We start from the raw sequence: 14452 nt of genomic DNA, 5'->3' as shown, positions 1-14452 counted from the left end.
AACTATGTAAATCAGATTTCCCTGGGTAAGAATGGTTGTAAAATCAATTTCACTGCAGCTGTATAAAGGGTGTCCAAGCAAAAACAGCGGTAAAGTTAGTTATTCTTGGGAACCCTTGGTATTTTCACACATTTTTTACATATGTCACACATTTCCTTGGCTGTTGCAATTCCCATCTGACACCTGCCTCATCTTTCAGCCTTTGCCTCTGCTTCCCTCAGGGAAGTGTCATGAATATTTTTACCCCAACTAAAAACGAATGTGCTGTGATCCCATAAGATCACACAAACTAAGTGTGACAACTGCCACCGCAGCCCTCCAGAGCGAAAAGCCTGAATTCCAGCGAAAGGCCAGGCCTTGTCGGTGAGATACAATACCCCTTCCTCTGTGGGTGGGGACATGTAACATGCACTGAACAGCTGGTTACACAAACATGGCTCCTTAAAACATGGACAGGAGGCCTCTAAGAATATCCTGCTGTGGGTGCAGAGTGAAAATCTTGGTGGTAGCACCCTTCCCTCTGCCAAACTGGCATCATGTTCCACCCCAGAAGCAGCTGCATGTGGAAGGGATCCGTATCCAGGCACAGTGTAACTGTCAGATCCAGTTTTTTTGGGGCTGAGCTGTCCATGGAAGTCTGTTATCACCGCACCATCCTCTTCGCCCTGACAGGCTGTGCAGCCTCCAAACCTGGCATTTGATTGCGGATTGAACCAGGGGATGAGTCACGTGCTTGGGGTCAGAGGAGAGAGAGAGAGCCCCAGAAGCGCCTGCCCAGGTGCGTAATGGCAACCACCGCTCTTGTCATTTCAGCAAGTTTTAATTACAGAGCAGTGCTGGGACAACTCCGGAACCCCGGCACTAGCTCCTGGACTTGGTGTCTGCTCTTGCAGCTCCTGGTTTTAACCTCTACTAATGCTTTCTTCCTGCTGCCTTGGTTTTTTTGTACTCAGGCTGGGCAAACAAGAGATGCGTGGGAGCAGAAATCAGCCAACCAAAATGGGTGTGTCAGAAACTAGGCCTAACCAGTGGACAAAATGATGAGGGGAGGGGAGGGGCTGTTCCACCCAGCATTCCCTCTTGGGGTCCTTAAAGATCGAGCTTTGGTGAGAAAAACGGGGTCCTGGAATGAGCCCCACCATCAGGGCTGCCACCCCCACCATGTCCTGGGAGCCCAGGCCTTCTTCATCCTAATCCTGAGAGATGTCCTGACCAGACCGGGCCAGGGCCAGGGACCCAGATGACATCACCACCTCTCCTGGCTCCGGCTGAATCCCCATCACCATCGGTGATGAAACAGGATTGGACTTCAAGTCGACAGCTCCAGCCCCTCTCAACTAACTTCTCTTCCCCCAAGAGGCAAGTTGTTACCATCTCCGATACTGTCTAAGGGGCTGTCAAACGGGCAGGGGGTCCTTTTAAAAGCTCTCCCCAGCTAGAGGAAAGAAGGATCGTTGTTCCAATAAAAGCCATATTCACTCCTTCACAGCTCAGATGCTTGAACCAATTTTCCTTCTTTTCTGTATCCTTCATGAAAGGCTCAAAGGGTTTTCCGGGGGGTGTCTGCCAAGACTCCGTGCACCAAAACCCCACCCCTTGCTTAATCTTGGACAGCGCCTCGGTCACGTTAACACCTGGGGCCCATTTATTCCATCTAAATGAATACAGCAGCTTTCCTCTGCTTCCTCGGCTCGGAGGCGCCCCCCAGTCCAGGCCTCTCTGGGCAGGCTGGAGGAATGCCAGTAACAGGCCGGTCTCTGAGACAAATGGGCTCCATGGGAAGGGGACAGCCACACCCGGAGAGCAGCTGACTAACACTCCCCACCCCACCCCTTAGGGTGGGTAAGAACAGAGACCCACTCATCAACCCCCACAACCTCCCTGAAAGACACAGCTGCAGAAAGCAGGAGTCCAGACAAGCCCCCATCACTGGACACTGTGGGGAAAATGCTGCAGGGCACATGAACATCAACCAGCCCCTGTGTTATGCGAATAGAAATACACGAGATCTTTTTAGGGGACAAGGCAGCATGTCACGTTTATTATGAGAAAACACAACTATGTTAATAGCTAATATCTAGTGCCTACCTACCGACCCCCCCCCCCAAATGTTCTGCAGTTGGTCAGGTATAGTTACCAGTCCTGATCATTGCTGGAGATCGTGGCTTGAGGTCGTTGCTGGTGTATGCTGATCGTGGCGGCTACCGGGCCAGGGAAGCCAGGCAATGGGGAGAGCGGGGACTCTGTCGGGCATGCACCGATGCTCTTTGATGCTATGCAGAACGTTACCTGTGTCTAGTGTGTCAATTCTTTTGTCCTCATGGGTTGGGAAATAATACGTTAGTGTGGGAGCTCTTAATGTTACAGGGAAAGTTCTTTACCCTGGCTTCCGGATCTATCACCGGGGACAGACTGCAAATCACACCGCTGGTATCCAATCAAAGGGTAATTTATTGCGGTGACAAATAACAACACAAAAACCACTGAAGTTAAGAATACAAGTAATGGGGGTGAACCCCAAGTCCCACAACGGGTACCACAAACCCTGGGTCCCCTCAGTCTTTAGATATTTACGATCGATCTTCACTCCGTCCACGGAGCGCTGTTCACGATCTGGTCTTATTCGTCTACTTCGGCTCCAGGTCCGCAGTCGTCTGCTTCTCGGCCTGGTCCGCAGTCATCTACTTCTCGTCCTCGAATCATGATGCCCGCACAAACCAAACGTACCCTCTCCACACTGTCACTCAGACAGCCCCGAATTGTGGCACTGACTGCCTTAAATCAGCTTGGTTTGTTTCTTTATCAGCCAATCATGGGCCGGGATCTTTCCCGCTTTTTGGGTGGTGCACACGGCATCAATCTGATGCACACGGCACCAATTTTGTGCACACAGCACTCTACATTATAGGCTTCCCGCCTTTTTACCTTGTCTCCAGGCAGATTTGTCTTGCTGGCATCCCGCCAAGCATCAATGTCTTCTGTTATCTCTGTTATCTGACTCCATTTTGGATTTGAGATCCAATATGGAGTCTGGCCTGGTCGCCCTCTTATTTATTAGCAAAGGACTATTTAAACCTATTTACAACACATAAACAATCATAAACCATTTCCCCAACATTAACATAGTCACACTGCACCTACACTGTTGCACTGCGGTTCTGAACTCTCTCTCCCTTGCCCGAAAGTCTCCTCTAACCCAATGACACAAACACAACTTTTCCTGTCATAATACAATTTAGTGGTGCTATTACCTAGTTCACCCAATAACAAGTTGCAAAGTCTTACGCTGTAGTGAACAGGGCTCTTCTAATATTGGCAGGGTGGACAAATCCATTGCTGCGTGGTCCACCTTGAACAGAAGCGGTGGTCTATAATTTCCCCTTGGTCATTCACATACATCCCTGGCAATCGAGGGGCCCAAATATGTCTGCCCTGGAGAACTGGAAGGGCTCTGAATGGCCGCAGGGTGGCTCTATGACTGTGTGGCTAGACCTATATTGCCTGTATAGTCATGTGTCCTGTAAGAATCGATGGGCATACACTGAACTCCAGGGCATTATACCATCTGGGAACATACGAAATAAAGAGATTGTCCTTCTGTTTTGTTAACAGAGGAGCTGAGACTGTCATATCTCTAGCTCGTACCCCATCCATCTCCCTCTCTGCTAACACAATGGCTAATAACGGTTGTTCTGAACACCACGCGGCTGACGCTGTTTTGTTTGCTATAGCCCTCGTGGGAGCATATTAAACCCAGAATGCCTAATTTACATGTTCCCTAGTGGGCCACTGCAAGTTTATTGTATCTCTCCCAGTTTGTACCAGTTCAGCGATCTGGTGTCCTTGTCCCTGTACAATAGCGTGATGCAACGCTTCCACCACACTAGCCGTGTTCTTCAGCGCGCCTAGGTCTGCTGAGTTTAAAATGCCCGTTCCTACGCCTAGACCCCCAATAAAGTATCTGTTATGCTCTGTCACTGACGGGGGAAGGACCACTACCGTTGTAGGGATCTAAACCACGCAGGACATTTAGAAGCAGAACTGTTACGTTTCCTACCAATATAGTTTCATTTACCCATGCTGGTACTGCCTGGGTCCCGGTTTAAAGGGTGGAAATGTCTGGTAGCCAGGGAGGACGGGGTGATGATGATGACTGTAGTCTATTACCGGTCCAGGAAGTGTGCTCACTTCAAATACACAAGCATGATCGCTGGGCGTAACATTTACCCAGACTTGTAAGGTATTTAGATCAATTGGTCCATATTGTGTATCATCATATACCGGGATTGTCGGAATGTGATTCCACGTGGTGAAATTAAACCACTGAATCCCCCAGAAGGGCAAAGGGTAAAGAGTAAAAAGCAACCGATTAACCCTGTGAGATCATTTTAAAATAAAGGCTAACAGCACCAGCATTCCCTAACATTCCCACCGGGGCTTTAACGCTTAACTTTTCAAACACAAAATGGCAGAGGAAGGGGGAGAGAAAAAGCAGCAGCAGCAGCAGAGGAAGAAGGAAAACCTAAGGCAAGAAAAGTATAGTGTAGTAAGAAGTGAGAGCTTAAGGCCTGTAAAAGAGGCTAAGGCCTAAATGGAAAAAGCCGAGTGAACAGAAGTATAAGGGGTCACTCCAGTTAACTGAGACTGGTACAGGAAAGTGCTGATTCTGCAAGGTTGTAAGACTGCCAAAATATTACTAAAATATGTAGTGGGTATAAGAGGTACCAAGATACTAACTCTCTGAAATAACACTTAGATGGGTAGAAATGATACATGGAGTGGCGGTGCCCAAATCAGCCAATCAACGGAAAAAGGTGGTATTAGACTACGTCAGGAGGGTGGCAACTATCTACGTGAAAGGGGGTAGACCGAAAGTGTATGTAACAGTGTATAAAAGAGGGTGTCGGAGGGAATACCGGTGTCCAGTCTAGGGGATAACGGAAAGTCCCGCCATTGGGCCGAGACCATTGTAACGCCGCCAATATGAAACTGACCCAGAGATACTCTGTAAGTCATTTCTCAATGTGCTGCACGCAATAAACCTGGCTTGGGCGCCTTCGTTACTCAGCTAATCCGTGGTCGTGTCAACTCATTCGATCGTGAGAGCCGTCTCAGTTTCCTGGCCAGAGCTGGGACAGCATCTACACAGGGACACACGCACGCAGCCTACACTGATAAACACCGGTGACCAACACACCGAGTACCACATATAGAAAGCAACAACAAATCTGGAAGTGGGGCTCTGGGGGCCAGATCATCTGGACACCCACACCCCAGCCCCATTCCGGCTCTGGGGTCCAGGGGCTGTGCCTGAACATTTGCAAAATCTGCTTAAAAGGTGTAATTTCTTGAACAAAGGGTAGCGTTTGTTGTGTTTTCTGACCCTCTCTAGGGGCATCTCTGAACTGCCTTCTCCTAAACACGTTTCTTGAATCAGTTTACTGCAAACTCCTAGGTCCTTCAAGGTTTAACAGAGAAGCAGTATTTGTAAAAACGCCTATATCCTTCAGAGTTTAACAGAGACACAGAATTGCCAAAGTTCCTATATCCTTCAGAGTTTTTAAACAATGTTACGCACTAAAACAGTAACTCCCATATTCTTCAGAGTTTACAACAGCAACACCACCAAAATTCCTATGTCCTTCGGAGTTAAGGTGGACAAACACCTCTATCCTTCAGAGTCTGTCTGGTTAAGCTGGTTACAACAATGACGACACCCAGATTTCTATAACCTTCAGAGTCAGGGTAGACAAACTCATGTACCCTTCAGCGTCTGTCTGGTTAACTGGAAAAAAAAGAAATTTTAGATCTTTTTCGATAGTGCCGGGCTTACGAAAGCCGGCGGTGTGCACACCGGTTTTACCACAATCGTGGGATACCGCTATGCTTCCCCCTTTCACAATTCTCCACCAAAATGTTATACCTGTAAAAGAAAAGACGAGCAGGATCTTGTTCAGGGGGACAAGGCAACACTCCGCGTTTATTGTACATGTAAGAACAGCAAAGTGCAGTCACAGTCACACACACATTCATACCCAGGAAGTTCTGTGAACTGGTGTGATATAATGAGCAGTCCTTTCATGCGCTGCTCGGCCAGCCTAGTGGAAGATTTGGAAGATAGGCTTGTGCGGTACATGCTCCTGTACACGCCTACTCCGACTAAAAGAGATGCAGCCGCAGTTTCGCTCTTGTGGGAGGCGTGCAGGGATTCACACGCCCCCTTGGCATCTTGCCAAGAGGAAAATGCCTCCCGGCACGAAAAACTTACCCACATGGAAAAAGAGGCTGAAAAGTGGAAAGTGGCAGCTCCAGGGGCGCAAAGCCAGTTGGACCCCCTCAGGGAGATACTTAGAGAGGGAAAACAATAGGAGAAAAGGTTAGAACAACAGGTTGGGGAGGAAGAGAAAACAGAAACAGAAATTGCTTTTTTTGTGCACTATGTTATTGGCCAAACTTATGGTGGAGAATGCGAAAGGGGGAGCATCGCGATCTCCCACGATTATTGTACATCCGGTGCGAACACGGCTGGCTTTAATGAGCTTGGCACTATAGAGAAAGATCCACAACTTTTTGTTTTGGTTCATCAGACAGGCTGCGAAGGACATAAGGGTTTTGGTGTTATTACTGTTGCAACTAACTCTGAAGGGAATAGAGGTTATTTTTTAAGCACATAAAACCTGAACCACCCTCTCTGAGCCCCGTGGGGGAAGCAGGCGGCTGTGGTAGGAACAGAGACCATTCCTAGAGGTGCCGCATTCTGGTAGCAAGTCATTTTCTTCCCGTCTCTCCTCTGCTCCTGTGACCCCGCCCCAGCCCTAGACAGAGGGTGTTACCGTGCAGCCTGTTCTTATATTCATTAAAATTACTATTTAAAAGATTTTTAAAAACCCAAACAGTAAGGAATCTTGATTATTTTTTAAAAAGCAAGGAAATGAGTGCGTCAACTCACTTCTCCCTGCCCCGTCTCTTCAGCCAGCAGCAGCCTCCTCTCAGTCCCTTCCTAACATGCCCACACTGAAAATGCTCGGGTTTTTTTGCAGGTAACTTAGAAATCAACTGACAGGAGCATTGTATCCAATTCCTACCTAAAGAAAGGCAGAAATATATACAAGCATCAGTTACAGCCACATTCTAAGTTTCTCTGCAAGTTTAGAACAAGCAGGAGATAATACAACAAGATACTCCCAACCCCAAACCGTGAGGTGTCAGCCTTGGAGCCTTAACACAGATATCAGAAACAAGTTTGCTACTTCCCGCTCTCTTTGGTGGCGATAAATAAAATCTGCTTAAAACCTACTTACTTTCCCTAACGGACACAGTCTGTGTCACTGCCATTATCCACTCTAGTTCAGTCAATTGGTTTTCACTCCACTAAAAATGTATTTACTTCATTTTAAGAGAGGTGATTTTTCTCTCTTTTATTAGGACTGGGGATTTATTTTTCTAATTATTCTGGCATTTGTTTACTGATCACAATCATGTATGTGACTCACTAACCTTTGACTCCATCTTTGCTATTAGTATCAGACTTAGAACCGCATTTATTTTTGTAGGAATGTAAAGACATTTTACAGACATAATTAAAAATACAATTGGAAAATAAGTGACCATCTGCACAGTCTCGAAAGTTGCGTTTAGCTATTTTTTTTTAACTGGCCCTGCTAAGATGAGCACAAGGAGGATACTAGGATACAGTCTAGGAGGACACTATTATTTGAATGTACCACTTAAATAATGAACGGCAAACCACAGTCTGGTAATAAAAGTAATAACGACAATGACTCCAGCCAGGACTGGGTAGGCATTTTAGAACTCACTATTCAAAGAATTCAGTGTAAGCAGAAGAGAAGTCCTGGAAGGCCCAGACCAGTCAAAAAACTAAACCAGCAGCACTTCCCTTCTTAGCGAACTCTGAAAGAATAAACCGACAGACGATACGTGCACCGTGCATTTTGACAGGGAGCTCCAAGGGGTCACAACAACAACAACACCACAAGTGTGAGAGAGAGTGTGAGGGGAATGTGGGAGGCAGTGTGTGCCCGCGTGAGTGTGCAGCACGCTGTCTCTAATGCTTGTTCAGTACAGCCACAGCCGTAGCTCATGCTCCCAGCCCAGACAGGCTCCCTGCCCCCCTGCCCCAGCTCAGTGGAGACCCACTGGGGCACGGCCCTCTCTAGCATCAGGCGAACTCCCCCAGCGCTGCACCAGCCATGGAGAAGCTTCCCAAAGAAGGGGACAGCCACAGCGGCAAGAGCCGGGTAGCTGGAGAGCGGCAACAGCTAGCCGGGCACTCCACCCTGGGGGGGTGGCTACGGGAGGGACTAAGGCACATGTAGGGGTGGCTATAGCCCCCCCAAGACCCGCTCTCCCAGCGCCGCCCTGTATACAGAACAGAACCGCCTCGCTGCAGTGGTGTGGTAGCCGGGTCAGTTCCAGGATAGCAGAGAGACGCGGCTCGTGAAGTGATAGCTTTTATTGGATCAGCTTCTAGTGGTGAGACAAGCCGTCCAGCCACACGCGGCTTTCTTCAGTTCTTGGCTGGTGCTGTCGGAGGGTTACAGCAGCCGACAGGGACCTGCCAATGACAGACACACTCTAAACCTCCACGGGAAACACATTTCCAGGCTTTCCACTCAGCGACGTCGGGCTACAGCCTCGTGCTGGAACGAAACCAAATGTCCAGCAAGAAAGTGAGAGCTGAATAGCAGTCAACATTGAACTCTTCTGCAGCTGCCGGGTCAAGTTCTCGGACGTCCTCTTCCCTCCAGTCAGGACAGCGGCACTTGCTTTGTTGCTAAAGCTCTTTAACGCTTTGCCTCCTCCCATGCATTGGACAAAGCGCATCCCGCTCAGCTACCTGTGCGGTAAGTTAGTGCCAGTGTTCACGGAGGGAAAATGGAAATAGAACGGAAGTGACTTGACCCGTCACAGAGGGACCCAGAGCAGAGCTGCAGGAACAAACTTCTCCAGGGGAGGGTTATACATGGACCTGGCTATTGGCTGGCCTGCCTCGTGAAATACCTGGATATCAGCCGGAGCATTGCTGTCACTCACCAGCATCCACAGATCAGATCAATAACCCTAGGGAAGGAGCTAATTCCAGCTGGCTGGCACCGGGGAAATGGTTGGAAGAGTTGAGGAGGCTGGGGCTGCCATGCTGGGACAGGGAGGGAGAGGATTTCTGGCTGATGGGAAATGGGGGTGGGAGTCTCAGCAAAACCTCCATCCCCAGCAGGATCCCACCCACCTGCCTTGCCCTTTACCACTGCCCGGCCCAGCCTCCGTGATGCCAGACTCCGAGCGTTCCTTTAGGCTGGGAACCAGCAGGCAGTGACTACGTTGGGCCGGCCAGGAAGCAGAGAGGAACGAGCTTCGCATTGAGGGACTCCCTGCAGGGAGGTGGGGTCGGCAAGGTGTTCTGGTGTGAGGCAAGAGTTGGGTGATTTTCTCAGCTGGGGAAGAGAGATACGAAGTCTTGGATGCAAAGTCGAACCGTAGGGCCAGGGTGCGCCGCAGATTGCAGGGAAAAGCTGGGGATGCTGAACATCCCTGCAATCTGCAGCCCTGCAATCTGCCCTACAGTCCGACTTTGCATCCAAGACAGTTTTAGGCCTGGATTCGGTAGTTCTGATATATGTGAGGTTTTGCATTTCTCTATCCACCCCCCGCCCCTCCTTTCTGGTTTTGCTCCCATCATCAGGATACAGAGCAGGAAGACCTAGGGGTTAGCAGTCCAAAGAACATCCCTGGGCTGATGCCCCTGTCTTCAGTGAAACTGCAGCTGCACCAGGGAAGATTTGGGACCGACAGTCGTTGGAGGAAGTGAAGCTCTAAGGGAAGTTTTCAAAGCAGCAGAGGCTTGCTGATGGAGGGGGAGGCCTGGCAGAGCAACCGAATAACACAGCAGCATGAAAAAACACGAATCTCAACTGGTGTCAATCAGCAAGGCTCCTCCGCTGAATCCTCGCACTCTGCTGATCAACAGCAGCTGAGGAGCTGGCCCTACGTTATTAACACAACATTTTAAGACTGGTTTCAAACCAACCAATCGAACATTATTTCATCGCTCCTCCCCGGCCAGGCCTTCCGTGCCCCGTTGTAAGTTGTTCTCCTGCCTTTTCCCTTTCCACCACTTTAGTGCAAATTCAGCTGCTCTCCTGGGAGGAACCATCAGGTCACCAGCCTATCACAAAAGACAGAGAGCAAAATACACTGCTGACAACCACAGCTTTTCTCGCCACTTATCCATACAGCACCTAACACTGCACGGTCCAAATTCTGGTCCGTCACAGCCAGTGGTAAAACTCCCACTGTCTTCAATGAGAGAGGGATTCGGCCCTTTGTCTGCAAAGCACTGTGGAGATATTGACTAGCCCAAGGTAGGTAAATATTGATTTCCCCATTTTACAGCGAGGGAAGCTGAGACACACAGAGATTAGGGGACTTGCTCAAGACCCCACTGCAAAGCCGGGATTAGAACTCAGGACGTCATGCCGCCCTGGCCTGGTTACATCCCTGCAGCGCCCCCTTTTCTCTTCTCCATGTACACTTTTATGCATCCATCCCTTCCAATGAAAAGCAGTGCAGTGTTTGTATCTTTTAATAGTGCTCAGGGGTGGCCGTGAAAGGCCACGTTCAAAGTCACTCCTGTTTCTCTTGGAGGGTGTGATCCCGCCTTTCCCTGCTGCCCTGCAGCCGAAGAGTCCTGCTCCTGGAGGATTTGCTGCGCGTGGCCTTCAGCAGCATGGCCCGGCTGTTGGGCAGGATTCCCCCCTGGTAGAGCGCGTCGCCTCCCAGCAGCAGTTTATTGAGGTCCTCGTTACTGCGGATGGCAAACTGCAGATGCCGCGGCATGATACATCTCCTCGGGTTGTCCCGGGTGGCATCCCCGGCCAGCTCCAAGAGCCGCGCAGTCAGGTACTCGATTACCGCAGCCAGGTAAACCAGTGCCCCCACTTTGATCCGCTTGCTGCAGTGCCCTTGACGCAGCATCCTCTCTACATGGTCCACAGGGAAGTGCAGCTTCTCCCGAGAAGAGTGGGACTTGGAGTTTGCCTGAGGTGCCTCCCTGGTCTTCCCCGGCCCAGACATGATCGGGAATTCCTGCGGCTCAGTGGCTCTCCCTGCAGTAAGCAGCAAGGGGAGCTAAAGAGTCTCAGATTGAGGATTCAACACCAGGGTGGTGCGGGAGAGGAAGGACGGCAACCTTACATTTTGATTGGTTGGGTATGAACCAATGGGAAGCAAGATCCGTTATTAGCCAATGGGGATATTTCCTCTCTTTATGATGTCATTTTCATTAACAGCCTGTTGACCTTCTTAAGGGAAGTGACGAGTAACATACGTCTTTTTAGACAAGCTCTGGTGTGATGGGATGTTAATTTACAGGATAATTCCATTAGCTCATCGTGTTTACACACATGTGCAGAGGGGTGGAAAGACGTCGTCCTCCACTAGCAAATACTTCCTTCTGGAACATGAGACAGCAGGGGCTCTTCCCTGAACACGCCTAGCTGACGGTCTCCTCCTCATCAAGCTACGGAAGTGAGAGATGGAAAAGACCGAATAGTAAATACTCCCGAAGCACAGAGCCCGTGTCATCCAAAGCGTTTACAAAGGTGGGTAAATATCACTCAGGATAAGCAACTTCTCCAAGGTCACACTGTGGCAGAATTAGGAAAGAAGCCGGGTCTCCTAATTCCCAGCCCTGGGCTCTAACCCCTAGACCCACACTGCTTCACATCTAGTCAGGTCATATCTAGCCCTTCTTCTTGTACTTTTTCCAGTCTAGTTTCAAATGTCCCACTACTTCCCTTCTGAAACTATTCTGCACCCTTGCACTGTTGTACCCAATACTTTGAAACAATGGAAGCTTTCCAATACAGCGATGACTGGCACCAATGTCAGAACCTAAACAGACAGGTGGATATATCTTGCTGTCAGGAAGCCTTCCTGATATTCAACATATATCTGCCCTTTCTTACTCTGTCCCATTGCTGCTGTTATACCTCTTTATAACACCCTAAACAATTCCTCTCCCTCTTTGGCGTTTAGGAGATCCTACTGACACTCGCCCACCTCACAGATCTCTGAAGCATGGAAATGACGTGCCTCAGACCTGCCATTGCTAAGAAACTAAGTCTGCTTCATCCACCATCCACACACTCACTCTGGACACCACACACAACCTTGCCTGATGCCCTCCTCCCCAATCTTCAGAAACAGGCCCTGGAAACACCTTTATACATTGTGCAATGTGCCAGATTGACAGCCCTGGAGCCTGCGCTCTGCACAAACGGTACAAGGTTGGAGGGGTGCACCGTCTATATTTGCCCAGGGCAAGATGCCTCAGCCCTGGCTAGCGAAGACTGCCTCTCAAAGCACTAGAAAGCGGTTGTGGGTATCAACAAGTGGTTCGCAGCATCCCGTGCAATGCTGAGCTTCTGCTGAGGCTGTCAGACGGGGCTTCCAGTTAGTGCCCTTTGTGATGACGGTTTTGGGACATGAACTCTGGACCACTCAGTTGGTCAGGAGGATGTTCCCTGCAGAGTACTGCATCTCTCTCACTAAGCCACGGGGTAGAATAGGCTGATGTAACGGAGGGCAGAATCAAGCCCAATGAATGTCATTTCCCCTGCACCCGCTGCTCTTCTATAGTCTCAACTTTGGGGCGATCTGCAACGTGTGTCACAGATCTCAACTGTATTGATTTGAAGATGCAGAATTGCACTCAGCATAACGAGCAAAAATAAAATAAAAAAAACCAGGATCCGAATTACCCCCAAACACGCTCGCGCACGTCAGATTAATAGCTGCCATGGGCCCGGGTCCAAAGGCCGAGGGAGTCCGTGTGAAGGCTCTTGGCAACTCCAACGGGCTTTGGAACCGACGAATAATACCTAGCAACTTCTTTAATCAGTAAAGCACTTCATGGGCGTATCCACAACCACGCACCACGGCAACAGGGAGAGAAAAAACACCGCAACATGCCCAGATGCTCCAGGGTTACATGGTGACCCAGCTTGTGCAGTGGAATAAGGGGCTGTACACACGCCCCATCCCTGCATCCCAGGCAGCAGCACAGAGCAGGAACCCCCTTTGTGCACAGGCGATGGGCAGAACGGCACGGATGGCAGAACTACGGTGATGTGCTGGGAGAAATATGTTGTGCCAGGTATAGGGCTGGCACAGGGTACTTCCCCACACACCCAGAACAAGGGGAAACGCGGGGACAAACCGGGATTCTCTGAGTCACAATCAGCTGCCCAGTGTGTTCCCGGAGCCGGACAACAGCATGCTGCCCCTTGCCGGGGCTCAGAGAAAAGCTACGACTCAGCTCACAATAGGAGGGTCACATGCATTTAGAGAGGAGATGGGGAATTGCTACACAGGCGCTCAGATACAGCGGGGATGGGTGTGGTATCAGACGGAGGTTTCCAAACGGTGAGGCCTGGCCCAAAGGTGGGCCGCAGCACAGTGCCGGGTGGTCTGCAATAGGTGGAGTCTGGGGGGGCGTTGCCCCACACACTGTATATGTTGGTGGAGTGGCGGTTGTAGGACCCCCACTGAGCGGCAAAGGGCGAAGCAGAGCTCCGGGCGGTGGGCTAGGAGAAGGGGCTGGCCCTGAGAGGCAGCAGCTCTCGTTGCGGTTGGAAGGTTCACGGCCATTCCCACTCTGAGCTGCCGCGCCCCACGATCCACTGGAACATCAGCCCCACGGTGCCCCCAGCGACTGGGGCTCGGCGGTGCCGCTCTGTTTCTGCCTGGACAACATCGCGATCAAGGTAACAGCCAGGCCCAGGCCAAGCGCCTCTCTCTGCCCGGCACTGGCGGCCCCCGAGCCCTTCCCTCGTTCCTGGGCAGGGGGTGCCTGTGAGGCGCGCCAGGGGGCTGGGTGGGTGACCGGGCAAGGCAGCCGGGTGACAGGCTCCAGGCATTCAGCAGGCTGCTGAGGCAGGGTCGGCAGGGGCTGGTGGTGGCACCTGCCTGGCCCCTTTGCCCTCTCGTCCCTGCCTAGGCGAGGGGCCGCCCACGCCCTATGGTGCCCCTCTCCTGACAGACCCGTTGTAACAGTGGGCCGCGGTGCCTATAGCAGCTGCACAGGGGGGCTTCGGGAAAAAAAGTTTGGGAAACCCTGGTGTAAGAAACGATAGCGACTAGACCTGACTGGATGCAGCGCTGTGCTGGCCGTGTCGGCCCCAAGACGAGAGACACGGGGGCGGAGGTGAACCAGAGCCTGGTTATTAGACAGCCATCTATTTCTCGGGGGAATTTTCAGGAGCTGCGTGAGATTCGCCTTCTGAGGGAAACTCTCTCTCCCCTTCTGCACATGTATCTTCCCAAGCAGTCCAAGCTCAGCGTGTGGATTTTAGAGCATTGAGAAGAGTCAGCATTTAAGGGGAAAGATGGAGCAGAGCCACGGGAGGCCAGAGCTGGTGCCCTGCTATAAAAG

At 50.7% G+C, this 14452-nt stretch overlaps 2 protein-coding genes across 2 annotated transcripts in view; one reads left to right on the top strand and one right to left on the bottom strand.

Annotated features, from left to right (window-relative positions):
• LOC137150572 (zinc finger protein 585A-like) overlaps positions 1–14452 on the top strand; it is a 240549-nt gene that overhangs the window by 201666 nt on the left and 24431 nt on the right. The gene's annotated exons all lie outside the window — the stretch shown is intronic.
• Positions 10459–11717, bottom strand: LOC137150586 (histone H2A-like). Its single transcript, XM_067544550.1, has one exon. The coding sequence runs from the start codon at positions 11089–11091 to the stop codon at positions 10642–10644; it is 450 nt and encodes a 149-aa protein (XP_067400651.1). The 5' UTR covers positions 11092–11717; the 3' UTR covers positions 10459–10641.

Source organism: Emydura macquarii, unplaced genomic scaffold (assembly GCF_026122565.2).
Source record: "Emydura macquarii macquarii isolate MOO-44397 ecotype Brisbane River unplaced genomic scaffold, CSIRO-AGI_Emac_v2 contig_973, whole genome shotgun sequence".
Lineage (NCBI taxonomy): Eukaryota > Metazoa > Chordata > Testudines > Chelidae > Emydura > Emydura macquarii.
This window is presented reverse-complemented; position numbering and strand designations above follow the sequence as displayed.

Coding starts and splice junctions, on each gene's coding strand:
- LOC137150586 (XM_067544550.1), bottom strand. CDS start 11,091: ATGTCTGGGCCGGGGAAGACCAGGGAGGCACCTCAGGCAAACTCCAAG.